The following is a 26,991-nucleotide window of genomic DNA, read 5'->3' as shown; positions in this document are numbered from 1 at the left end:
TTTTTATTTATTTTTTTAATGTAACCGTCCCGAGGTCTGTCCCTCAGGCTCCTGTCAATTCCACATACAGTAGAAACCATATCGGTAGCACAGCTCACAACAGAATTAACATGTCTGCTACATGTATTGTGTTCCTGGGGAGGCATGATGTTGGTCACTAATGTTTGAAAAAAAACTGTCTGCAGGTACTCTCAAAGTGTTTTTATTAAATATTCACCTAGAGGTTTGTTTCCAACCCACCTGACTGCTCCGGTTTTATCACCCACTATTTTCTCAGATCTCAGAAGCTAAAGCTTGAAGTCATACCTCAGCGTTTCATGTTTCAGTGAACATGTCCACAACAACAGCACAGTAGCAGCGTCGTATTCATCAAATAGACAACTTGACATAACACTAAAAAGCTACATAGATGTAAAAATTTTATGTGTTACTAAAAATAGACAAGTCCAGCTCGGCAAAGGTGACTTCTAACATCCCACAGGTCTCAACTTGTAAGTTTGTGTTTATTACAGAAACGACGAGTGAAAAAACAACAACAACAACAACAACTGACCCAATTTGCAATTAGATTTTTCTGTAAGCCACGAGAAGACATCTGATCAAAGTTTTCATACATTGTGAATAAAACATTACACAAGCATTTTCTGATCAGGATGGCAGGACACCTCCAGTGAACTTGTGGATTAAACAAATATTTCAAAGATATAAGCTGTTGTGGGAACCACAGACTTGGTCTGGTATGGTTTGTGGTTTTTTGGTGGTAGTGGTGAGATAAATCCCCTGCACTTCATTTCCTGCAGCAGTCCTTAAAAAGGCTGAAGGAAGAAGAGAAATGAAGTCAATAAGTCTTCTTCCAGGAGCGGATGTACAGCTGGATTGGGAGAAGGGGATTTCTGTTCTGTAGACTCTTGTGGAAAACATCAAAATCCACCCTCCTCACTCTGTGAAGATAGTCCTCCAACACCACCTGAAGCACACATCACAGGAGAGTTTGGTTTCGGCTTCAACAGGTTTGACCTAACAAGCTCCCGTGTAAACACCGACTCATCCTCCTACAGGTATTGTTCATATGGATATGACTCAGACCTTCATAACATGGTTTAGTTGTTGGTTAGGGTACTTGAACAAGTTTTTAACTGCAATTGCAGTAGAAATAAGTAAACACATACACCACTGGCCATGTCTTTTTTTTGCCCCTCCATATCCTGTGAGTCACTGAGCAAAATGGAGGTGAGTCAGAAACCTGAAACTAGCCAAAAATTGACTATGGCCACAGATGTACACTACTGAGTCTTAAAAATGCTACTTCTATGGTTTTATATTTGGGTATAGAGGACAAAATTGCAGCTTGACTAAAGTAGGAAAACAAACAAAATGTCACCAAATGATTTGAAAACCATCTGCATGACTACATCAGATAAGAGCATTTTAGCTCTCTTAGAAATCTGAGTGATCAATGTCATAAAGAACTTTGCATTCATATTGCTATGGTATTTGTCCTCAGCGCTAAAAAGGTACCCTCTCAACTGTAAGGTTTAAATAAACTACTCATGTGTTAATATAAAAGAACCTAAGCGGCGGTTGTGCGTTTCATGTCCCTCAGGCTTCACTAGGACTACTCTGTTTTTACCCTGCTGTTTCACATGACTCATCCGAGCCTGCCGTTCATTTAAATCAAATCGTCGGCGCGGTGAGAAACGTGAGTGTCTGTGCCGGCTTTCTTGTGCGGGCAAGAACACTGAGCTGGAAAAGTATCAAGCACATGCATATGGACAAATAATACAAGTCCACCGCAGCGTGAACATCATAATCTACACTCAGGAGTGCAGAGTGATTTTTGCTGCAAACTGCAGAGTTGGAGAGCTTTTCAGCTTTGTGCTGTAGTAGATGCAGGTCAGTACATCAGCATCATTATCATCTGAAATCATTGTTTTAGATTCAGAAAACAGCTTCTGCATGCAGGTATAAACAGTCAGCTTAAAACAGTGTATTCCTTTTAGGAACCAATTGTGAGATAAAAGCAGTGCTGCATTTTTAGCTACTGGGAAGTATTGACTAACCCTTCGGTGAATTACATCACTTCAGTGTTGTAGAGTAAAAATTTCCAGGTACTCACACTTTAGTAATGCTGTTAATAAAATTTTAGAAACATTTTTCTTTTTTTTTTTTAAATTCAGCTTTAGTCATATAATGATGCCATTTCATCTCCAAAGAGATGAGCTGCAGTTTTCTTACACAGCACTTAGTGCAAGTTCTTTACATTTTCATCTGAATACATCTACTCTGAAAACACAAGATACATCCTGAGTTGGCAGATATTTGATGATGTATTGTCCAGATTTTACACAGGTAGCAGCAACATAATGACATCAATAATTAAAAACAGGTGTTGATTCCATAAGTTGTTAGTTTTTTGTAGGCAACAGTCTAACATATTTGGAGGACAATAAAGTAGATTGCTTTGATTAATCATATTGTGCTTCATTCTCATGGTACCAAACACGTATTACTTTAAATTCAGTACGCTAGAGTACTAGTGCATCTCAACTAACTCGACTGTGAAAAATTTTTTTTTAAAAAATAATTTATGTCAAAAAGGTAAACTTTTACATCTTCTATATCCACAACACAAAAAGTGAAACACCTCAAGCTTTTAAAAAAAATTGGTTGAGGCTCCTTTATCACAAATTACTGCAGTGATGAGTCATGGAGGTGTTCAACTTAAGTTATTATTGATCTGTTACTGAAGCCCAGCTTGACTTGACGATATCAGTTTCAGCTGTTTCTCATCTTTCTTAAATGTTCTATTGGATTGATGTCAGGAGAGTTGGCTGGAACACTGAAGCACAGTAATCGCATGCTTAGCAAACCCTTTGGTAGTATTTTGGACTTTTCTGCTGGAAAAGGACTTTGCATCCTCATAAAGCTTTTCAGCAGATGAAAGCATGAAGTGGTCTAGAATCTCCTGGTAGATGGCTACTTTGGACCATTGAGCACGAGTCCAGTAGTTCTTCTCCTTAGCCCAGGTATGACACGTCTGTCTTCTCTCATTCAGGAGTGCGCCGATAATAGGAATGTGACAGTTGTGGCTTCTTTCCTGAAGCATGGTGGCCCTTGATGCACCGACACCAGCCTCAGTCCATTTCTTGTAAAGCTGGTATTGACTTTTCTTGACAATCCTCTCAAGGATGAAGTGATCCATGTTGCTTGTGCACCCTTCCCTGTGTTTCTGACAAAGTTTTACTTTCCAGTCGATTTTCCATTACCTTGCTTTCATACAGCACTTGAGAAGCCAGCCTTTCCAGAACTTTCTGTGACTTACCCTCGTTGTGAAAGATGCTGATGATTGTCATCTGGACAACTGTCAGGTCAGTGTCATCCCTGTGATTGTGTGTATTCGCACTGTTTAAATAGTTCTAACAAAAAGGCTTGAAGTTTTCACTTTACATGTCATAAATATAGAATTTGACAGTTTACTTTTTAAATTAAAATGAACTTTTTCAAGCTATTCATTTTTTTGGAGATAGACTACAAATAACAAGGATCAAAACCCTTCTTCACCTCTTTGAAAACACACACAGCAAAGGACTCAACACATAAACACATAACACTTAAAAAAAAAACAAAAAAAAAAGCAGGCAGCTTAATCACAGTCTTTCTTGTGGACACTCAACTTTGACTACAACGTCTATCTGCGTCATGAGGAAAACACTTTGTTGCATACTTGTCTGTTCTAAAAGTGAATTTCTAAACTACCATCTGTGATTAAAACCTTGCGGGACTTGAATCATTGGAATAATTGAATCATGCTGAATCTGTGATTCAAACATTGACCTCAAATTTTATCTATCAACTTCTGTGTCAAACTGACCCAGCTTTCATGCTGAAGATCACTGCTGGAGATAAGAGCTGCCTGTGTAGCTACAAGTCACTGTCCAAATAGTGTTTTGATGAAGAGTCCAGTGCCCAAGTCCAGAGGCAACAAATAAGGTCAGCAGTGCAACGATGAGCATGCTCATGTTTTTGTTTTTAACATTGTGTGCCATCAATTTTCCTCCTCGCTCAAACTGCAAATGATGAGTAACATCCTGAGGCATCTTGAGAAAGAACATTCAGCTAAAATGACCTAAACTGAGTTTTTTGGCCATAAGCAATGATTGCTCACTACCAGGCCCAGTGGCCAGATGTAACCCCCATTTGTTGTTTTCCCCAAATGACAGCCAATCTGAAGGGTTGTTTTCACTCTTTCTTGTATATGGTATACAATGATCAGGCATAACATTAGAACCACCTGCTTAATACTATGTTAGTTCCCCTTCTACTGCAAAAAAAATAGCCCTGACCCAGTGAGGCATGGACTCCTCTTCACCCCTGAAGGTGTGCTGTGGTATCTAGCATTTGTTTGTCCATTATATCCCAGAGATGCTCGATTGGATTGAGATTTGGGGATCTAGGAGACCAAGTCCTAACACCTGAAACTCATAGTTGTGCTGGATGCATTATCCTGCTGACAGAGGCCAAAGCCATCAGGGAATACAGTTTCTATGAAAGGGTTGGTGCTTTCAGTGAAGGATGGGGGGTCAGCATGGGCACCCTGACAAATCCTTACACTTACCCATATATTCCTGCTTCTAACACATCAATTTTCAGGACAAAAAGTTCACTTGAAAGAGATGATCAGTGTCATTCACTTCACCTGTCAGTAGTCATAATGTTGTACCTGCAGATCTGGTTTAACTGTGCAGTCACAGTTAAAATCAAGTTTTCTCAAACTCATCTTTGGGCACGGCAGCTCATTGGCACAGTGGGTTTACTGTTTATGTGGTTTCTTCTCCCACTGAATAATATGTTTTCTTAATCGCCACGATTTCTAATGTAGCGTTACATAAAAGTTAACAGATCTTAAAAATATGCAAATTTTAAAAAGTTTAGGCTTTTCCCAAATTAAAAGTTGCGCTTCCAGAGATATCGCATGTAACAGCTGGAAAACTAAAGAGAGACATATCTTTGTGCCCTAATTTTAAATGTTTTCGTCTTTAAGCAGAACGCCATCGTGCTTTTTTAAAAATAAATAAATAAATTCTCGCAACTTACATCATGGCTGCACAGAATAATCAGTTCTGTGATCTATCGCCTCTCTGCGGATCCTCGTTTGTCAAAAGGCTTAAACTGCGATTGCTTCTTACAAACAATGACTTGCATTCATTTTTAGTTAATAAGCAAGACTTCTAAACATTTTTAAACCTCCATATGTAATCTGTCCTAAAGACAGAAAAGTGGGAAATCAACTGGGAAATATAACGTAATCCAATGCAGAAGCTCAACTAAATACAACTTTATGTCCATAATTGAGGTCATGGTGCTGGAGGTGTTGGAGGTGCACTGACTGAACTGCACTGAACACTGCTGTTAATATTCTGGATACTGGACACCTCATTAATATCCAAGAGAGGTGATGTGGATTTCCAATTTCATTATCTTATTTTAACCCCCCCAAATAAATCTTACAGATATAGAGCCGTAATTTTCAAGCCTAAAGGAATGTTTGAAAAGTCAATTTAACTCTTGATAAGAAGTGATGAGGATACTATATTTGGGTGCAACAGAAGCCTGAAAAATCGCTTTGCCTTGGCCTCAGTGGAAGTCTGTTTTTCTGGTAGTCTGAACAAAAAGAGGAATCCACTAGAATAAATTGATGGGCTCAGTTCTTAAAAGCTTTTCATGGGAGGTTAATTAAAGCTCTGAGTCACTTTAAGACATTTTTTTTGGCATATTTGACATTCAGATGAATTTTTCTCCAAAATAAATATAGAGCGATTTTATACGAAGCAGTTCAGAAGGCATACAGAGGAATGTCAGCATCAAATTGTCAAAGAATAAAACCATGACCACATTATTTGACTTACAGTGGGGAGGAAGGCTGGAGTGGCAGCTGCTGGAACATTGTGGCTAAAGGATTGTGCCTGAAGGAGAGAGCACAATAAACAGAAATTAAATGGAAAGAAAAAAAAAAAATCTACACTCGCCCACACCAAATATTTTAAAACGCGCCCACACCGGCCTTTTAGGGTTGCTTTTCTAAAGACCGTTCACCCACACAGAAACAACAGGAAACGGTTACATCTCATGTTTGTCTGCCGTCACACAGCACATACCTGAAGCTGTGGGACGGACTGGTTACAGTGAAGAACTCAGGTCTTTTTTTGTTCTCTCATGGACACAACTTACACATTTTTGTGCTTCTCTTGTTATACAAAGGAGCAAGTGAACATATTGACACACTGGCAGCTCATAAACTACACTTGCTGCACTGAGACGTCAATCAAATCACTTTTTTAGGAGCTAGACTTCTGCGATTTTCGCCCTGGTTATTGGCTTCTCTTTAATTTTCAAAAATAAATCCGACATATTCGATTTAGATGAATGAAGTTTGTGGTATACTACACAGTAACCAAGAATGACAGTAGAGACTCTTACAATGAGCAAAGATGAAACATGTATGCATTATTTTGGTGGTAATTTGTTTTTCATGGTTTCTTGGGAGAGTGGCTTGTCAGCTCAGACACCATATCGATGGTATGCAGTGTATCTTTTAAAAATTTGATCGGGACAAGTGGAAGTCAAAAGCGATGGCGACTAGTTCCATCTTATACTTTGACGTGTCATCAATGTTCTTGCAGAGCAGCATGACTCCTACTGGGCGTTTAGGGAGGCTGAATACTTTTTCCACACTTAATCAAATCTCCCTGAATTTCAAATCAATTTGTAAGTAGTTTGGTTAGACTTATTGCTCCATCTTGGGCCACCCAATTTTCATGCAGTTGATTCTTAACAGTAACAATAAGCAGATAAGAAACACTGGCTAACTTAAATCAAATTAAATCACTTTTATTGTCACATCACATGTGCAGGCACACTGGCACAGCACATGCGAGTGAAATTCTTGTGTGCGAGCCCCACAAGCAACAGAGATGTGCAAACACAACAACACAAACGAGCAAAATACAAGAATGGCCAACCTGAAACTAATAAATATATGTACAATATATAATAGTGTATGCATTTCTGGATGTGTATACTAAATATTTTCCTACGTGTGTGTGTGTGTGTGTGTGTGTATACACATTTTTACAAATTAAATAGTAAAAAAAAAAAAAAAAAAAAAAAAAAAAAAATAATAATAATAATAATAATAATAATAATAATAATAATAAAATATATAAAATATACAGAGTTGAATATGTGCAAAACAAGTGGCATTTATATACAGTGTGGAGTGCATAATGTTGAAGTTCCAGTAGTGAAGCTGAGGTGTCTATGACGTGTTCAGCAGTCTGATGGCCTGGTGGAAGAAGCTGTCTCTCAGTCTGCTGGTACGGGACCGGATGCTGCAGAACCTCCTTCCTGATGGAAGTAGTCTGAACAGTTTATGGCTGGGGTGACTGGAGTCCTTGATGATCCTCCCCGCTTTCCTCAGGCAGCGCTTCCTGTAGATGTCTTGGAGGGAGGGAAGCTCACCTCCAATTATCCGTTCAGAGCACCGCACTACTCGCTGGAGAGCTTTGCAGTTGTAGGCGGTGCTGTTGCCATACCAGGTGGTGATGCATCCAGTGAGGATGCTCTCAATGGCACAGTGATAGAAGGTCCTGAGGATGCGGGGGCTCATGCCGAATCTTTTCAGTCTCCTGAGAAAGAAGAGGCGCTGCTGCGCCTTCTTCACTGTTTTGTTTGTGTGTACTGACCACGTAAGATCGTCAGCCAGATGTACTCCAAGGAACCGGAAGCTGCTCACTCTCTCCACAGCAGCGCCGTTGATGGTGATGGGGGTGTGTACTTCTCTGCACCTCCGGAAGTCCACTATCAACTCCTTTGTCTTTGCGACGTTGAGGGTGAGATGGTTGTCTTGACACCAGTGGGTCAGGGCGCTGACCTCCTCCCTGTAAGCCGTCTCATCACCGTTGGTGATAAGACCCACCGCTGTAGTGTCGTCCGCAAACTTCACAATGATGTTGGAGCTGTTAGTGGCTGTGCAGTCGTAGGTGTAGAGTGAGTACAGGAGAGGGCTCAGTACACACCCCTGTGGAGCACCAGTGTTCAGTGTGATGGGGGATGAGGTGATGCTGCCCAGTCTGACCACCTGGCGTCTGTCAGACAGGAAGCTAAGGATCCAGCTGCAGAGGGAGCTGCTCAGTCCTAGATCCTGCAGTTTCCTGTCCAGCTTCGAGGGAACGATGGTATTGAATGCTGAGCTGTAATCTACAAACAGCATTCTCACATACGTGTCTCTCTTCTCCAGGTGTGACAGGGCAGTGTGTAGTGTCAGGGCTATGGCATCATCAGTGGACCTGTTGTGGCGGTATGCAAACTGTAGAGGGTCCAGTGAGTCGGGTAGTGCAGAGCAGATGAAGTCCCTGACCAGCTTCTCGAAGCATTTGCTTACGATGGGGGTCAGGGCTACAGGTCGCCAGTCGTTCAATGAGGAGATGGTGGAGGATTTGGGTACAGGGAGGATGGTGGCCATTTTGAAGCAGGCTGGGACTACAGACAGAGAGAGGGAAAGGTTGAAGATGTGCGTGAACACTCCAGCCAGCTGAGCCGCGCATGACTTGAGGACGCGGCCGGGAATCCCGTCCGGACCAGTAGCTTTGCGTGCGTTCACCTTCCTGAAGCACTTCCACACATCCTCCTCAGACACAGTGTGCGCTGCAGGTCAAGCTGCAGGTCAAGCTTAAAAACATCTTAATACAGGAAAGCACCTGACACTTAGATCCAGCAAGGCTTAGAATACGGTGATGAAGTGTGAGACCTTACTAGCCAACTTACTTGTAACTCAAAGAAATAGTAATATGAAAATACAGAACACCATAACAAATGCACAGCATGTTTAAACCCAACCATTTTTTAAATTATTCCTAAATGTTAATTTTGAGATTATATAAAAATATTGACTTGTAAAGAGAATAGTTTGTTTTTTATCCTTTTAATGAATTAATTTTTGATTCAAGTTTGGTCTTATATTTAATTTAAAGTGTCATTAAAGAGATTTTAAAACCAAAAAACAATGTAGTTGTTCATCTGGCTCACAGTAAGTGTTCCTATCACTGGTGTTGCTACACAAGTACTGCAAATAAGAACTAAGACCCATTGAGAAGTCAGTCTTGAAAAGAAACACATCAAGGACGGATTAATCTTGTTTCAATGACCAACAGTGTAGGAAGAGTACCACTTCTTTTAAACCTAGAAAGGAGTCTGTAGAAAAGACAAATGTGACTTTAAGCACACTGTGAATTAAAAAAAACAAACAAAAAAAACCCATTAGAAGTCATTTAGAAAAACTGACTTTATGATAATTAAATGTAACATTTTGTCTGAATTAAAATTTCCAGTTTTAATCATTTTAAATATGCATTTATTTTAATTATAAAAAAAAACACAAAAAAACCCCCAAAAAAACAAACAAACAAACACACACACACACACACACACACACACTTTTGTGGGGGTATCTTATTGACATAATGCTTTCCCTAGCCACTTACAATCAAAAATGAACGCGTAACCCTAACTTATTGTAGTCCTGACACTAAAACCACATTTTGACTCTTAAAAATGCCTTCAAAATGGGGGCATTTGATCCCCACAAACATATGTAAACATACCACACACACAAAGAGGTCATTACTTGCATAATTTGTGTAAACTGGCTCTTTGGTTAATGGCTATAGCCACAATAGGAAAAAAAATAACATTACATCTATTCATGGCAGAGAAATCATTTACATTTTATTGTTTACACTTTAATATCACACGTCCTTTAACTGTTGGCGACACTCCTAACTGGTATAAAAAAGGCTCAAATTAAAACAAGTAACTGCTGATGAATGTTTGGGAAGCCACTTAATGAAAAAGCCTCCTAAAGTACAAAAATCAATGAGGCATGTAAGTGGAGGTTAATAAATCTCCCAACTAATTAGAGCTACATTAGTTAGACAATACTCAAACTGAAGACATTTCCAGGGCATTTTCAATGTGCAAGACGCACATCACAGCATGTCAAAGCATTATGTGTCACTGGTGTTCATTTACATTATAGCACAGCTTTTTGTTCATGCTGTTTTGAGTGGATTAAGAGGTGTTCATGAGTGTTATAAAACACAGTAATGCGGAGGAGAATTTTACTTCATCTCGTCTCTGAAACGAGTCATAATTTCAATCAACAGGTGCTGCAGAGGCATTATGCAAAAATATGTTGTGAGCTTGGCCAGCCTCGATGTGATGCTGCTGCTGAGTTCAAGGCCTTTGTGGAAATCCTGAGTGTGTTAACAGATCAGCCTGGTTATGTTCTATACTGTAGAAATACCGCACTGAAAGACGAGTGTCTCCTACTAACAGGTTTACAAAGCCTGATTATTTCCCCTGAGCACCACTATTATCCAAAGTAAGCTTACATTTGAACTGGGTGAACACAAACATGTAGTTTATAAGAATGCAATCCAGCAAACATATTCATGTGCAGTGCTGACTGAACATATGAAAAAAATATCCATCTCTCTTTTTAACTGTAACTCAATTGAACTGTACTTCGATGTCGATTTGTCACCTGAAAATATTCAGTACTCATTAGGGCAACATACTGGACAACACTGACAAATTAGAGGAAGAGCAACACAATGGCAGAGGTAAAGACCAACAAATTTTATGTTGTTTTTGTTTGAAGTTAAACACAGTTTGGAGTTCAAAGGGCCGACATAACCGTGCATATGTTGTGTGGAATTTGTTTGTGAAAGATCCAAATGTTTTTATTATGCAACTTAAAATACACTTTGTAACTGCGGAATATTAGAATATTTCTAAAAGCTACTGTGGTCAGCTGTTTTAAGCCCCAGTCCCACACGGTTACAGACCCACGGACATTCAATGGGTTGCTAGGGAAAAAAGTGTAATTTTATATACATGAATGTATATAAAATATACACTTAGCATCTTCCCTTAGCATCTTGCATGCAAACAACTGCCAACTACTTGCTAACTGGTACTGAAACTGTGTTGCCTTTACTACTGCAATAGTTATGTATTAAAAAGCGCAACTTTTATTTTGAAAGGAGATATTCTCCATTTCCCGACTGCTTCGAACTTACTCGGGTTTCACTACTGCTTTCTCCATAGTTGGAAAATGTTTGCAGACAAGTTGGTGTCTTTCATGCAAACTATCAGCAACCTACTAGCAATCAAAGCATTCACGAGGTTGTTTTTGGTTTAAAGCCCTCTTTGTGACTGATTTCACCTGCAGCAACTACCAACCGACCCGTCAGGAAATACACATTTTTCTAGTCACCAGGGGGTCACTGACCTCTTTTTAGGCCTATGTATCTAAAGAGGAGGAAAAAACAGGAGGAAATTAGGCCTCCTGTTTTTGTTTATTTTCGTGAACAGTTCCTGAAATTAACAATAAGTGCCAATGAGCTTTAAGCAAAAGCAAGGCAGTCACAGAGTGGCTGGATGATGAGAAATATTCAAATTCTGTTGTTCAGGCTTCCCCTATGGTACCATATTCTCAAATGAGCAACAACTAGCCCTCAAACTCCCACTCAAACTTCAAAAACCACACAAGGGTGCTTACTCATCTAATGTGCTCTCTTGCTCTCCTACCTTACCTCTCAGGAGAAAATGAAAAAAGGTCATTTGCTATGCACTTTATGTTGTTTCATACACTTGCAGGCTTGTTGCACTTGTTTCAAATGGGATATGGTGCTGAGTGTTGAGTTAATTATTCTCAAAGCTTTTCTTTGATCTGTTGTCCCTTACTTTGGACAAAAGCCTGAACCAACTGAGTACATGTCGATGCATATGTAAATCCCAGAAGCCAAGTTTCATAAACTAGCGAATCATATATAAAAGTAGCACTAAAAAGAACTTGTTTTTGCCATGTGAAACATCTATACAGGAATATGCCATGTGCATGTGCATGCAATGTAGACCTTATTGTGTAGGTGAAGTACATACATGTTGCAGGTGCACGTGAGCCTGACTGGCGATGTCATACACAACATCCCGAATGTTCTGCTCCCGGCTGCCGCGGATGAAATCCTCCTGAGAAGCTCCGTGCTGGAGAGACACACAATAACAAAAAACGGTGATGTTTGTGCATTGAGTTCACAGCTGTTCTTTCAATTTAACAACAAAAACTATCTCTGCAGTTCAGCTGTCTCCATTTTAGCTCCACTTCCCACACGAGCCGAGTCTTCTCTTTAATATGCTGAAAAAGGTTTAAAAGCACCGAGTTGGCTCCTGGAGCTCTAGCAATGAAATGTGACATTGTGCTATGGGGGCATATCACCCCCACACTTGAATAGTAAAAAATAAATAAATAAATACACAAACACACACACACACACACACACACACACACTGCAGCAGTGTTTACATTACAGGTTTTTTTTTTTTTTTTTTTTTTTTTTTAACTTGTCAATAGATAAAAATGCTCTGCTTTGCCTCTAGTAGCCCCTGGACTTCTGCAGAACTGCAAAGGATGTTAATTTTATGTTTGGTTCCAGGTGCCTTGCCTCAGTGCGTAGTCGGCTCCCATACAGTACCAACAGTGTGCAACATTAGCGCCGCATCATTTCAAAGTTTCAAAGAGTCCAAAACCCATGCGTGACCATCTTTTTATATATAGTCTATGGTCACGTGCAAACATGGACAGGATACTGAGTGCAGGCCATTTAATGACCATAGCTGTCTTTAAGAGCAGAGGTTCTGTGGATGTTATACAGGAAGCATTTTGTTGCTCCTTGATATTCTTATATTGGAGCCTTAAGTAGCAAGAAAACTGTATTAAATGACATTTTCGTATAAATAAGTAGTTACCCTGTTAAAAACCATGGCAATTTCCGTGTTAGCACCATGTTATTACTGTGGAAAATTTTTGCACGATATAATAGTTTTTTGTTGAGAACCAGCTGCGCCTGACAGAGGTCTCTTCCTGCTAAAAGGGGATTCGTCATTCCCACCATTTACCAAGCGCTTGCTCACAGAGGGGGTGCGATTATTTTTACCCTGGAAGTTAAAGCAATTGTATTTAATTCAAATAAATTATTTACAATTCAATGACAATATACATTTTTTTTAATTAACATAATGTAAGCATCAAATCCTTTGCAATTTATTTAAAAGTGGTAAACACTTCAGTTATTGGTGTTTAGTGCAGTAACTAACATCACACAAAATGCAGTTTAACACCCCACCCACACCCCTTTTAAGAAAAAAAAGAAAAGAAAAAAGAAAAAAAACCCAACAACAACAACAACAACAACAACAACAACACAGGTCACTGGTAGAAATAATAATAAAGTGTATACTGTATGCAGAAATGCATATCAGAACAACCAATTCAATCCCAGACTAATTCCCATTTTTCCATAAATGTATTACCCTGGCTCCAGATAAGCACAACGAGCTGACAAGATAACAACAGGTCATTTTAACTGATGATTTTCAGAATACCTCCCACCTTTCCAGCGACACTAGCGACTGTGTATGAAACTCAACAAAAAAGTAGTGAACATAATCCACTGTTACAATCCCACATTTAATGTCTACTAGTATTCCTGTTGATGTTGAAAGTCTAGCAGGAATGTTGAGCCTATTCCAAGGTGGAAAACACATTCATGAGCTAAGATTGAAATTTTATTCAAGACTTTAATTCAAGGAACTAAATTTTGTGCTTTTCCACACCTGCAGACATGTCGCGTTTTAATAAGTTCTTTCAACTTGTTGGATGATGTGGTATTAATATAACTCCCACTGGTGCGTCTGCATATGTGGCCACACATAATGATGTGACAGCAAGTCAAGGCCACTAAGAAGAAGAGAGAAATCAATGACTGGTGTCCATTATTGACATCCTGCAGTTTACATGGATCATTAAAGCAGCAAAGCCTGTTCTATTTATTTCACATAAACTGAAAGCATTGATTCCTCTGCACCATGAGCACTTTTCCTCCAGCAGAATATAAAATCTTACATGCACGACCATTTGCAGGTTACCTTATAGCTGAGATATAAAAAGGAACAAAAGTGATATTTACAGCAGGATTTAGGAAAATTATTCCCTACAAACAGCATTACATTAACAAAGATTAATTCTCTTTGTCTGTAACATCTTTATATTGTTCTGCGATTATTTAGTGAATATCTCAAGACTCGTATGTTTGGTTGGTAACAATGATCTATTCTTTTTGTACCTAAAAAAAAATATATATATATATATACTCAGGTGTTCAAGGGTTTTTGAATTGAAATAAATAAATTAAACTTCAAGAAAACTTGAGAAAGTGCTAAATGAGCTTTTGGGAGATGCACAAAATAACTGTTTCTGTAAACATGATAGGCAACTTTTGGAAGCCTGGTAGCCACTGGGACTTTGGAGAGAACAAAAACTATGAAAGTTTTGCTGTGTACCAACAATATTACATTAAAATATGTCACAATAATTCAAAACAATGGGAAAAAAAAAAAGCCCAGAAAGCCACGAAAAGCTAAAAAAACAAAACAAATGTCATCAAATAATTTTTTTTTCTTTCATATTTGCAAATCGACCGACACAGAAAGAAACAAACTGCCTTCAGACCACATGGTTGTGTGATTAAAAGTTTTCAACTTTCAGCACATAGCATGTAATTTTTCTGAAACCGGACCAAAGTGTTGGTCTTTTGTGATATGGCATCTGTACGTCACCTAAAATAACGTATTTAAGATTTAACTGAAGTTTAGACTGTCGGGTTTATTTCAAGGATTTTAACCAAATACGGCATTGACCATACAATACATAGAAATCTTTCAGGACTCCCTGTAAATCACAACTAGGTTGGACCTCCTTTGTCTTCAGAAGTTCCTTAATTCTTCACGGCACAGATTCAACAAGGTGCTGGAAACATTCCCCAGAGATTCTGGTCCACATTGACATGACATCCACTATTTGAACCTCCTGACCACCACATCATACACTGATTGAGATCTGGTGACTCTGTGGGCCGTCTGATTCATTGTCATGTCCAAGAAACAAGTTCCTGACCTTGCACATTACCCTGCTGTAAGCAGCAATCAGAAGATAAATCAGTTAGTATTAGTATTAAGGGACACGAACTGTAGCGATCAGCCTAAAGTATGGACGCGAGGCAGGATAGATCTAAGCTTTTATGCTGTTTTACTAAAAAATTTTGAACTTAACATCTGAATTGAAACTCACACCAAACAACGATTTTAAAATCTCCTAAAACTGCCACTCACTAGGTATTTTCTCTTTTTCAGACCTCTCTGTAAACCCTGGAGACTTTGTAGGAAACTAAGACCAGCCGATCTGACACCAACAACCACACCCTGTTCAAAGTCATTTAAATCACCTTCCTTCCACTTCCTCCAGCAGGTATGGGTTGCCACTATGCAAATGGCTGAACAGATATTTGTGTTACCAAGCTACTCAACAGTACCTAATAATGTGACCAGTGAGAGTATATCTGTCTTCTCTTTATTTAAATCTTTGTTTTATTTAAAATCTGTTGTGGTGGTGTAGAAAAAAAAATCCCTCTTCAATAAATGATGGGATTTCCAGTATAATGTTGCATAATTACACAGTACAAAAACGTAACAATAACATTTATATTAACCATGAAACAATTTACAAGCTGGCTTGATTTGGAAAATGGAGACTGTATACTGTATCATTAGTTAAATTGTCATTTGTTGTAATCAGCATCTTTTTGAATCAAGACAGGTTTCTTTTTGGACACATGAGGAGATTCATTTTGCTCCGATAAAAAACAAAACAAAACCAAAAACCAAAAAAAAGAAAAACAGACATTTGACAAAATCAGCTATCATAAGCTTTTATTAGCATATTCACCACATACAATGAATGACTGTTGGATTAATAGTAATTATTAAGTATTGTTAGCCCTATATATGATATTCTGGATTACTTTAAAATATTTGAGTAGCAGGAATCATAATTTAGCAAATTGATATCTTCACTGTTCGATATAACGATATATATCGGATGACGATATAAAAACGTCTAGTTTCATTTTACGCTATCGTTTGTTTCGTGGTGTCGCAAAATAAACTGTTTACGGCAATATTTTTTCATCGTTTTGATGGTCACTGTAGTGGCTATATTCATTTCTTAAAGTTCTCTCTTTCTCTTATATTTAATATAACCACGACGGACGGACAACGACAGTAGCACCATTGCGTGTCCGCTTGCTTATGTTCCACATAAACCTTTCACAATAAAGCTCAAGATCCTGTTGAGACTTTTCAAAATAAACTGAATCACATGAAAGAGCAGATTATTTACGGATGAGAAGTAAAAAAAGAGCCGCCAGGTGCTAAAAAATAAACCTTAGACTCAAACGTTAGAACAGGCTTTTCCCGGCAGCACGCCGTGTAATAAATACTCACAAAGAAAACGGCGGCCGTTACAACTTATGTCTAAAAATGTATCGTTTCATGCATCGGTTAAAACACTCGACTCCAGCTACATGACGCGCAGCTGGAAACACTTCCCGCAAGTCGAGCTGCCTGAGATTCACAGAATTTACAGAAAATGTTACATTTTTGTGATTTATGTCGTTATCGGACGATAGAATTCTATATGGGGATATGAGATTTTGGTCATATCGCACAGCCCTATATGTTTACATCTCAGACAAGCAGATAGTAGGGACTAAACTGAGACTCTCAGCTCTAGGTCTGCTGGGGGGGGGGGGGGGGGGGGGGAGTTGCGAAGGATGAGCTATTGCGGGAAAATAATGGAAAAAAGTAGAAAAAGGGGGGGAAAAAGTGGAAGGCAATAATAAAAGTGACGTTGAATATGAGAAATTATTTCCAGGAAAGATGATGAGGGGTTCCTGACCATCCAATTACCTCTAACCAGACTACCTGCAGTGTCTGCCTATTATCAGTTGTGTAATTTCTACCTTTTTCGCAGTCATTTTCAGAATTCAAGCATCAATGAAACACAAAGTAACACAAATTGTGTACCCACACTGCCCAGCTGTTACACTGTGTGAGTGAGAAAAGTCAGGTGACAAAATCCAGACGAAGCAATTTGGTCCTGTGTTTGGATTTGTTATTTTTGCACTCACAACATAATATTTATGAATGTAATGTCAGAACTTCGACAGAGGCAGACAGATACTGAGCAGAGTGAAGAATGACTGCAAACAACCTACAAAAGCTGTGCCGCAGCTTGTAGTTCAAGTGTTATTTATGGTGCCAAATGGAATAAGAGCACAAAGGTGATGATATCTCCACTGCCAGCATAACTTCAATCAATATTTCATGTGCCTCATTTAACAAAAGGATGGAACAATCCAGACTGTTAAAGCTGTTGCTATTCTGAAAGTCCTTTGTGCCAATTTCAGAAAATGATAGAAGCTTATCATATGCCAGGTTTTTGCTGTATTTTTAAGTGGACTGTTCGATGCACTCACACTCACTATACTTCAAAAAACGAGAATGTCATTTAATACTATTTTCTTGCTACTAAAGGCTCCAATAGAGGAATATCAAGGAGCAACAACAGGCTCCTGTATAACATCCACAGAACCTCTGCTCTTAAAGACAGCTATGGTCATTAAATGGCCTGCACTCAGTATCCTGTTCATGTTTGCATGTGACCATAGACTGTATATAAAAAGATTGACACACATTGGTTTTGGACTCTGTGACTTGAAATGATGCGGCGCTAACGTCGCACACTGTTGGTGCTGTTTGGGAGCAGACAACGCACTGAAGCAAGGCACCTGGAACCAAACATAAAATTAACATCCTTTGCAGTTCTGCAAAAGTCTATGGGCTACTAGAGGCAAAGCAGAGCACTTTTATATATTGGCAAGTAAAAAAAAAAAATCCCATTAACGGCACTTTTCACATCTCAGTTTAGCAACTTTTACAGCCCTATATCCTCTTTTAAATTACTTTCCACTCAATCAGTGCAAAACAATCACTCTGAATAATCTGTACTTCATTTAATTAAAACATCCACCACATAAGTAGCATAAAATAGAATAGATGATTACTGCATCCATTCTTTTTTGCTGCCCTTTATAAACATCAGGCTTTCTATGTGTTGTACCAATCACAGTGTTTCCTGCAGTGAGTTATGGTGATTGAAATTCCACAAAGGGCCCTGAACAGCCTCCTGCAACTAAATCTGATTTAAGTTGACAAGTGTATAAAATACAATTAACATTTGTGCATACTATTAAATTTATTTCAATGAAACTAAATACACTGTGACCTCGTGCAACAAGTGAGTGGGTTTACCTTTAAATCCTGCAGATTTTGATGCGCGTCACTCCCTGTCAGACTGTGACAGAACTGAATGGAGCTCACAATGAAATAAACTGCAGGACGTCAGTCAGTGTTAATGAATAAAAGATGAGAGAAAACTCTCACTGTTCAGACTGTACATTCTAGTAATCCTGCATGTAAATAGTTCTGTTACAGACTCAGGCAATTCAAAGCCTTTTACGGTTCAAGTAAAAGTCACCCACACGCATAGTATTTTCATTTTGTACCTAACGAGGTGCTTTCGCCATCACATAAAGATGACACACATCAAGTTTTTATTTTTAAGGGAGGATTTAACCCAAAGCCCAAAGGTACTGTGACATGCTGACTGGGGATCAAACCACCAACCTCACAATTTATGGACAATCTGAACCACAGCTCCTTAACCAACTGTAGGCTTGTTGTCCCAAATATTAAAAACAGTCCAAATTCTTTCAACCAATAAAATGATCCATGTAGTGCATAAAGTATCGGATAAAGTACTGAGTATTAATCACTCCAGTTGTTTGTGAAAAAAAAAAAAAGGTTTTATGAGATTGAGGTGATTCAGAGGTTAACAGCAAATTAGCTAGCTAGGTGACAGCTACAGATGACATGCCTGCAGTCATGTGAAAAAAATATTTTTTTCAGGAATCTCTGCAGTCGGGTAAAAAAACTTAAGTACACCCACACAGCTTCCAAGGGAGTTAAGAGTGTAAGCTACAGGTGCTGCTAGTCACATGCACTTAACCCTCTCAAGGCAGGCGTTGCAGATTTGCAACAGTTAAACACTAACAACCTGATTTTTTACTCAGAAGTACCCCTGCAGGACGTGGTTGTGTATTAGCAACTAAAACTTAATTTGAGCCTGAGAGGGTAAACTAATAATCAGCAAGTGTGAGCACCTGTGTAAAAGCCAGATGTTTGGGCAGTTTGCCAGATAGGCGCATTCACGTGTGTGTTAACACAATGCCAAGGAGAGGACGCCCCAGCAAATTGACTCAAAGGTCTGACTGCTCAGTGAAAGAAACTGCAAAAAACTCAAGAGCTACATCTCTGCAGGCCTGATGTGATACATCCGCACAAACGCCCCATGCCAACTGTCAAGCACAGCGGTGGAGGTGTGATGATTTGGGTTTACTGCATTGTGCGTTGACTGAACTGCTCTGTATACCAAAGAACTCTACAGTCAGACTGAAATGCTGTAACAGGTCCTCAAAAGAGCTGTGAACAGAAATGTGCAAACCTCAATGAACTGAAATAATGCCGCAAACACATTCCTCAACAATGATTTGAGATGCTGATAAAGTCATACAGAAAATGATACTACCAGTGGTGGCTTTACAAGTTGCTGAATTATGGGGTAATTTCAGTTTTGGTTCCCATTTTCACAAGACTGTGAAGACTGTGACACCACAAATATAACTTTGGAGATGTTAAAGACTAAAACCTAATTACCAATGACATTTGGAGAGTTACTGCAGTTGGCTGACATAAGAATGTGCCATCTTGTGGGTAGCTACAGAGTGTTTTTTAGACTAGTACATTAGCACAGTGAAGCTCTAGGATGAAGGTTAAATTTTCCTCCATAAATATACACAAGGATGCTCAGCAGGCAGAGATAAATGCCAGAGCTTGTGAAATTAGCCCATCCATAACACAAAGGATGTCATTAATATGCAGCTGTGTGGTTTGGATTACTTGCTGTGAAAAAGTTTTGATCCCAAGCTTCATGCCGACCCTGCCAAAGAGTCATTGGAGAACAATGTGAGCCCATCAGCTGCAGCATACACTGTCGGTTTCTAACTAATCCAGGTGATTGGACCTGGAAACAGGGTTGTTACCTCATCTAACCTATTAATTTAACAAGCAAATAAATATGAAATATTTTTAAACTAAAACGCAGCAAAAGAGAGCAGACCTCTTAGATCCAGTGGAACCTATACATGGACAGTCAGAGCTTAAAAACCCTCTTTGGGGAAGAACAGCAGCTATTGTAACAGCAATTTGAACAAATTAGATACAATTACAGCCCATTAGACTTAGTTGAACAGAAACATTATCCCTGTGTTAATCAATAAACCCTGTTTATGTGGCATATTACAACCATGAAATCAAATCAGATTTTTTAAAGCCTATGTAAGTGCAATGTGTGACTTAACTGCAAAGGTTCACATCAGGCTGTGGTGTGTTGTTCTAACAGTACTATAAATCCAGCTTAACCAGTGAGCTGTGCTGGAAAAGCATTTTCTGTTGCTCTTCAATACAATTTGCTATAACATAAAAGTTTTTGTCCTGTCTTTGTGCTCCATCCTTCCTATCCAGCAAAACCAAAAAAAGAAGAGGTTACCAATTAAGTTTGAATATTATATTTTGGTAATTGATTAAATCTTAAGACTCATATATGAACGGAAATTTAATGAAATTCAATCAAGCAAATCTTTGTAAATAGAAACAAGAAAGAAAAGATTTTATGGCAATTCAAAAGATGAATGTTGCATCAAAAAAAATAATCAGATCCCCTTGTGAATGTTTGCAGTGATTTGATTGACTGTTTAAACAACATTAACTCTTCAGTCTACTTACCAGCCCCTTTTCCCTCCTCAACTTGCTCCCCTTGTGCTTTTTTAAACATGAGTGATTGTTCGAGTATCGGGACAATTTATTCCATCGCGCCTGCCTGCTGTGTCCAAGAAATTCAACTCCTGTTTGCTAATTGAGGGAACATTACATTATAACATTTTGTTAGTTCATTAGTGATGTGCAAGTCACCCTGCATGGATAATATGAGCCGAAGTGTGCATGTGTACATGTGCAGGGTATTACAGCACACCACCAGCGCCCTCTTAAGGCAGCAGAGGGCAATGACATGAGGTAGGTTTTGTCACAAGGCTTCGAAGATTTTAAGGGCACCACCTGCATGCTACATTCAATAGTCCAAACGCATCTGCACAGCAAATACAGCCCAGCGCATCCTGGCTCCCTCTGCATCGCCGGACTGTTATTGTTCTGGGTGTGCGACAGATGGCTCAGCGTGTGGATGCAAATTGTTTGAGGTGTCTTTTGTTTTTCTGCTGTGCCTGCAAATATGCAAACTAAGAGGGTTTTGCCATATTGTTGTTGTGTAATAATGCCTCACAGTTTTGTTTTCGGTTTATGGTGGACAAAAATTTCAACACTGTTCCAACAAGAACGTCACTGACAACGCGGCAGAGTCGTGCCATGAGTCGGTCAAATGTTTGCTGGCATGTGTGGGATTGCCTTATGTTACTTTTGTGAGGAAGATTCAGACTCAGCTAAATATGAAGTAGCACTTAAAAGATCCTTCACTGAAAGTACTCTTAGGTTTCTGTTACAAGGCTAGAAATGCTTAAATTACATCCATGCCTTCTGAAAAAGCCTTGCAAAGTTTATATGCAATTCAGGCTTCAAGTTTTCACATCACTCTCGTGTAAACTGGACCATGATTGGCTTCTAAACTGGATGTGATGTTAATAAAAATTCAAAAACATCCTGCTTGCATACACAAAAAAACCTTTGATTTTCACGGGACTTGATTTAGTTGCCTGAGTAAGGCAACATTAAAGTAAACGCTAGGGTATGACTCTTGAGAAATGAATTTAACACAATAAATAAGAAATAAATAACAAAGGCACATTAATCTGCTGATGATGATACCAAAAAATCATCTGGCTCAAGTCCTGAATTTGTTGATTTCCTGGGTTTGATTTGGGTCAACAAAACCACAGTTTATCAGACGTGTCACCTTCATTAAAGTCTCAACAGCTGCAGCTCAAACCTCACCCAAGTTTTTCGCTCCTTTGGGCCTGAAATCAAAGAAAAAGTTCAACTTACCAACATGCAGATGTCCATGGGCAGGTAGACTTTCCGTCGGCTGCTGTGATAAGGAGTCGCTCTCAGACATGTTATGATTCCCTGAGCTTTACCGATGTGACTCGCTGCGTGGTCCGCTTGGACATTTTTGACACCTGCAAAGAAAGACAGCCACACAGTTTGGCATCACCTACTATAATTCATTTTCACAGGTAAATCACACTCCTCACTTGAGGCAAAAAACAGGTTTTTGTTCTGGAAATAAAATGCTGTGTGGATCAAAACCATTAATTTTTTTTCGTAACACCAAAGTACACCAATTAAAGCATCTAAAACAGACTTTTCTCATTTTGAGGGGCCCAATCCTAACTACAGTCCTTCCATTTTAAATGTCTCCAAATCATAATCCAATCTGACACCTATAAATTTACTTCAGTGTTGATTAAATATGTATTTGGCACAGAGTAATAGCCACAGCCTTCTTCTAGCTTCCTGGCATATTTACTCACAATGTGACACAATTAGAGGGAGGGGCCTGCTGGTATTACAGAATGATGAATCCACCAGCACAAAACACCAGAAACAATATTTGGCAGGATACAGAAAGCAGAAAGAAGACAAAATGAACAACAGACCATTTATTTTGACCTATATTTAAGTTTTTAAATGGCTTAAATGGTAAAAAGCAGAATTTGTGCTGGCTAAAATGAAACTTGTGAATTTGCTAAGAAGGTTAGACGAGCTGGCTTAGGCCGGCACAGCTGTCAGAGCAGAAACAATCACTGACCAGATAATTTTTTCCTTTTCACACTCTGTTAACTTTCACTCTCATATCCAGTGAAATGCTGCTGTGCAGAATCCGGCTGTGATTAAAGAAACCTGCAGCCACACGGGCACACTGAAGTGACAACACACAGCAGAGCTGAAAAAAAGAAACTACTGGATTTTGACTGGATTTGTTTCAGCAAACAATGACCCATAAAATATGGATGGATCTGCCCAGATAAAGGTCTTTAGGAGGGACTCGGGACACCCCTCAATTTATAATTACTGTTTGTCTTTTAGCTATCAACACAGTTTCTTACCTAAACACTCCAGCAGGAGGTAAATCAAGGATGACTGTGTGTTCTCTGAATATGCCTCCAGCTCCTGAAGGTTCCTGTAGGCTCTGTCATCCAAGTCCTTTTCCTGGTAAAACAAAGTTTTAATAACAGAAATGTCACTTTTCCCATTTTTAATTACGCTAAACAGCAGCTGGCAAGTTTCGTTTTTATTTCCATTAAAATAAGCCATTATTTAACCTCTAAGGGCACAGGATGCAACCATCTGACAGGTCTTGTAGATAACCCACAAAGCGAAAATAATAAATGAAAATTGAAAAAAAGCAAAATATACACATGCAAAGACAAGTTTATATTGTCACATTTAAGCAGTTATTCGTGTTCAGTTTCACTCATCAGCAACTTCATTTATTATATCACAATTTAAACTTGCAGCAATTTGAATTTAATGATCATCTTAATTTTGTCTTACTCTCTCTGTTATGATCCTCAGCAGCCATCTCTTTGTCAGTTTGTGTGTCCTCACTGCCTGAAAAACACCACACAGACTGTTAATTAGCTGAGGTGCAACACTGATTCAGATTGGTGCCCCTCAGCTAATTGAAGCCGAGGGACAGAAACACAGAAATCCGACACACTGCATGGCATGTTTAAAACTGAAATAAGACATCCAACATCCTGACAGTGTTTCCCCTATATATTGCTAACATGAAGAAAAAACATCTTAAAATACCCTGTATTCTGTTGGCTAATATTTACCCTCCACAGCTCAGTGCTAACTGGTTGGTTCGGAGGCTCATCTCTGTAGATTTCTTCTATAGCCGTCTTCCAAAACTGCATTCGCATCAAACCAATGGTCTTTTGGGAAACAGAGTCCTTCACCTTGTAGAGAAACAAATGAGCAAAACAATTGGTTGACGAGCCAGTTTGAGAAGGACCTGAAATTAGCCACTGTAAGGCAAGGCAAGTTTATTTGTATTGCACAATTCAACAAGGTGATTCAAAGTGCTTTACAGAGACATTAGAAACAAAAACAAATAAAAGCATGATTTAAAATTGATTAAAACAAGCAAGCAAACAAAAAACAAACAAACAAAACAGTATATAAAATCAAAAATCAAAACAGATAAAATCTGAACAGTAGATAAAATCAGTAGTTAAAATGTAAGTTTTGAAATTTAAGCTTAAGTGTGGATTTGGTGCTTTATTTAAATGCAGCTGAGAATAAGTAAGTAAGTACTGTAAGGATTTCATTAAATTCCTTTCTTTTTTAATTTTAATTAAGAGGAAAGTCAGGAATAGTGGCGGTATAACAGTAGTAGCAGCGGCAGTGACGCAAGTAGTAGAAAAACAGCAGTATTATCAGTAATCATTCTGCATTCAGCCTGATTGTACCAATACCTGCCTGTGCCAGCTCCACATTGAAGGCCCTCAGAGCCAGAGAAGAGCGCCGTGCCTTCTCTGGGAGGAGGAGAGAGGACAGGAAACCATCATAGTCTCTGGACCTGAGGAGGAGAGAGAGAACGAGCTGATAGGGGTGCCGGGAAGCAGATGAGATTTCATGTTTTATCCAAAAACATTTTCATACCCATATAACAAAATAGTCCCATTAACTTGCTACTTCTGTATAGCCTTTGACAACACTGTAATTTTGCATAAGTTGGACAAGATAACTTCAAAAGCCACATTTTAAAACAAACACTTTAAAAATAATAATAAATAAATAGGAGATTAAACAAACCAATTCTCTTAAATATGTTCAAACAAAAATAAGTTCACATCAAACACAACCGAAAGAGCTTGTTACCTCCAGTGAGTTTCTGACAGTTTTACTAAAAACTAAACAAAAGTACCTGCAAATAGGGATCCCAGGGAACAGTTCGGGATCCCAAAATATTAGAAAGTCTTAGTTGTTAGGGATTCTTTTAAGAAAAAAAATTCAAGTGACCCACCCATATTCCTACAAAATAATAGTATTTTGAAACGATTGTTTTTCTAAAACATTTGATCTGTAAGTTCTCATATAAGAGCTCAAGCAACCAATGTTAACGGGTGGAGAAAATAAGGGCACAATATGTCTTTTTTTCTAGCACCATTTAGAAATTAGAATATTAGAGATCAGCTTTATAACACAGAAAAGAAAGTCAGCGCTGCAGATTTTGTTTAATCTTAGTGACGGACAATAACAATGATCATATACATACAACAAGGGGAGGTATGTGATCCTCGTGGCTTTTTTACAGCTGTTGTTTCCATTTTAGTTCATTTTCTGAAGATGTCATGATTTAAATTATGATCATATCAGTTCATAACAAGAATAGAACTGGTAGTTTCTCATTGCAAGCTTAAAAGGGCTTTGTTTTTACAGGCCTCATTGAACTGACCAGCAATGAGAACCAGAAAGTCCAAGGAATCCAGTGCAGATCTAAGGAGAAGTGTAGATTTACACAGGTTGGGGAGGTCTCGTGGAGCCATTTCTAAACAACTGCAGATTCCAAGATCATTGGCTTAAAAAAATGTATGAAAGTACAAGTTATTCGGATTTGTCACCACTTGGCAAAGGTCTGGAAGAAGACCTAAACCAGGGGTCCCCAATCCCAGTCCGCGAGGGCCGGTGTCCCTGCAGGTTTTAGATATCACCCTGGGTCAACAAACCTGAATCACATGATTAGTTCATTACCAGGCCTCTGGAGAACTTCAAGACATGTTGAGAAGGTAATTTATCCATTTAAATCAGCTGTGATGGATTTAAACTGGGATTGGGGACCCCTGACCTAAACTGTCGCCCTCATATGAAAGGAAATTGCTTAACGATGTTCAAGAAACCCACTAAACACTAAGGCCCAACCCTGCCATCAGAATCAGAAAGACTTTATTTATCCCCAAGGGGCAATTAACATACAACAGAGCAGAGCGTTGAAGATAAGGGCAGGGCATAAACAGGCAATAAGAGTGAGATAATATGAATGAACTATAAACTGCTGGCGCATTAAAGAAATCATTAAAATGACATACAATTTATATTCATTTGAATAATTGGTGTATGTAAACTGTAGGTGTGCGATATTTGAAAGAAGTCTTGCATAGAGATGTGTCCCCACAAAACTTAAAAACTTTAGATTGCTTCCATTTATTTATTTATTTTTTCAATAACAGGACGAAGTTTCTTGCTATAAGTGACCGGATTATATCTGCTTTCTATAAACACAGATTAGCTAATTAACCACTAACCCAGTTTGTGTTGCTAGCAGTCAGACCCACCTAACCAGATCCAGGCAGTACTTTTGAGTGTGTTGTGAGTCTCCCGTCGTGCTGGTTGATGCCCTCACACTCTGTATTTCGGCTGCTCGCTGGATACAAACACTATAAGGTGATATTTTCCTCTGAAGACCATAAACCAGCCGGGCTTTGCTGCATAATAATCCATGTTTCACACTAACACCAGCCGCCATGTTCCCCTTTAGCGTGCACCCCGACCTTGTGTTACATCAAAATAGTTCACCGACCACCTTGAACCAGCAGATTTATTTATTTATCAATAAAATAGCCAGCGCCCATGTTGTTAATTAATTTCCATTGAATATTTGAAATATAAAATATAAAAAATACATCTGATTTGTTAAATAGGTATAAAAGTCCTAATTCAATTGAACTGATTGTAGTTACCGGTGTTCCGGTAACACCACCGGATATGGCATGACTCTGCTGCCAAAATAAGAGCCGGTATCCTATACTCACATTTACCACAAATAGTTGATGATTA

General features: G+C 38.8%; 1 protein-coding gene across 5 annotated transcripts; it reads right to left on the bottom strand.

The window, feature by feature from the left end:
• Window positions 1-26,860, bottom strand: ndufaf6 (NADH:ubiquinone oxidoreductase complex assembly factor 6). Of its 5 annotated transcripts, none has more exons than XM_004551083.5 (9): window positions 26,490-26,860; window positions 24,634-24,733; window positions 23,988-24,110; window positions 23,701-23,757; window positions 23,253-23,355; window positions 22,189-22,322; window positions 12,004-12,105; window positions 5,907-5,963; window positions 1-967 (listed from the first exon to the last, which is right to left on the bottom strand). In XM_004551083.5, exons 1-9 carry the CDS (start codon window positions 26,678-26,680, stop codon window positions 839-841), a joined length of 996 nt encoding a protein of 331 aa, XP_004551140.2. In that variant the 5' UTR covers window positions 26,681-26,860; the 3' UTR covers window positions 1-838. The 5 variants fall into 5 exon arrangements, with proteins under 5 accessions (XP_004551140.2, XP_076746280.1, XP_023008373.2 ...); XM_076890165.1 differs by having other exon boundaries at window positions 24,630-24,733; window positions 26,490-26,627; XM_023152605.3 differs by having other exon boundaries at window positions 24,630-24,733; window positions 26,460-26,554.
• Window positions 26,861-26,991: the final 131 nt, after the last annotated feature.

The sequence above is a fragment of the Maylandia zebra genome, linkage group LG11 (genome assembly GCF_041146795.1).
Source record: "Maylandia zebra isolate NMK-2024a linkage group LG11, Mzebra_GT3a, whole genome shotgun sequence".
Lineage (NCBI taxonomy): Eukaryota > Metazoa > Chordata > Actinopteri > Cichliformes > Cichlidae > Maylandia > Maylandia zebra.
This window is presented reverse-complemented; position numbering and strand designations above follow the sequence as displayed.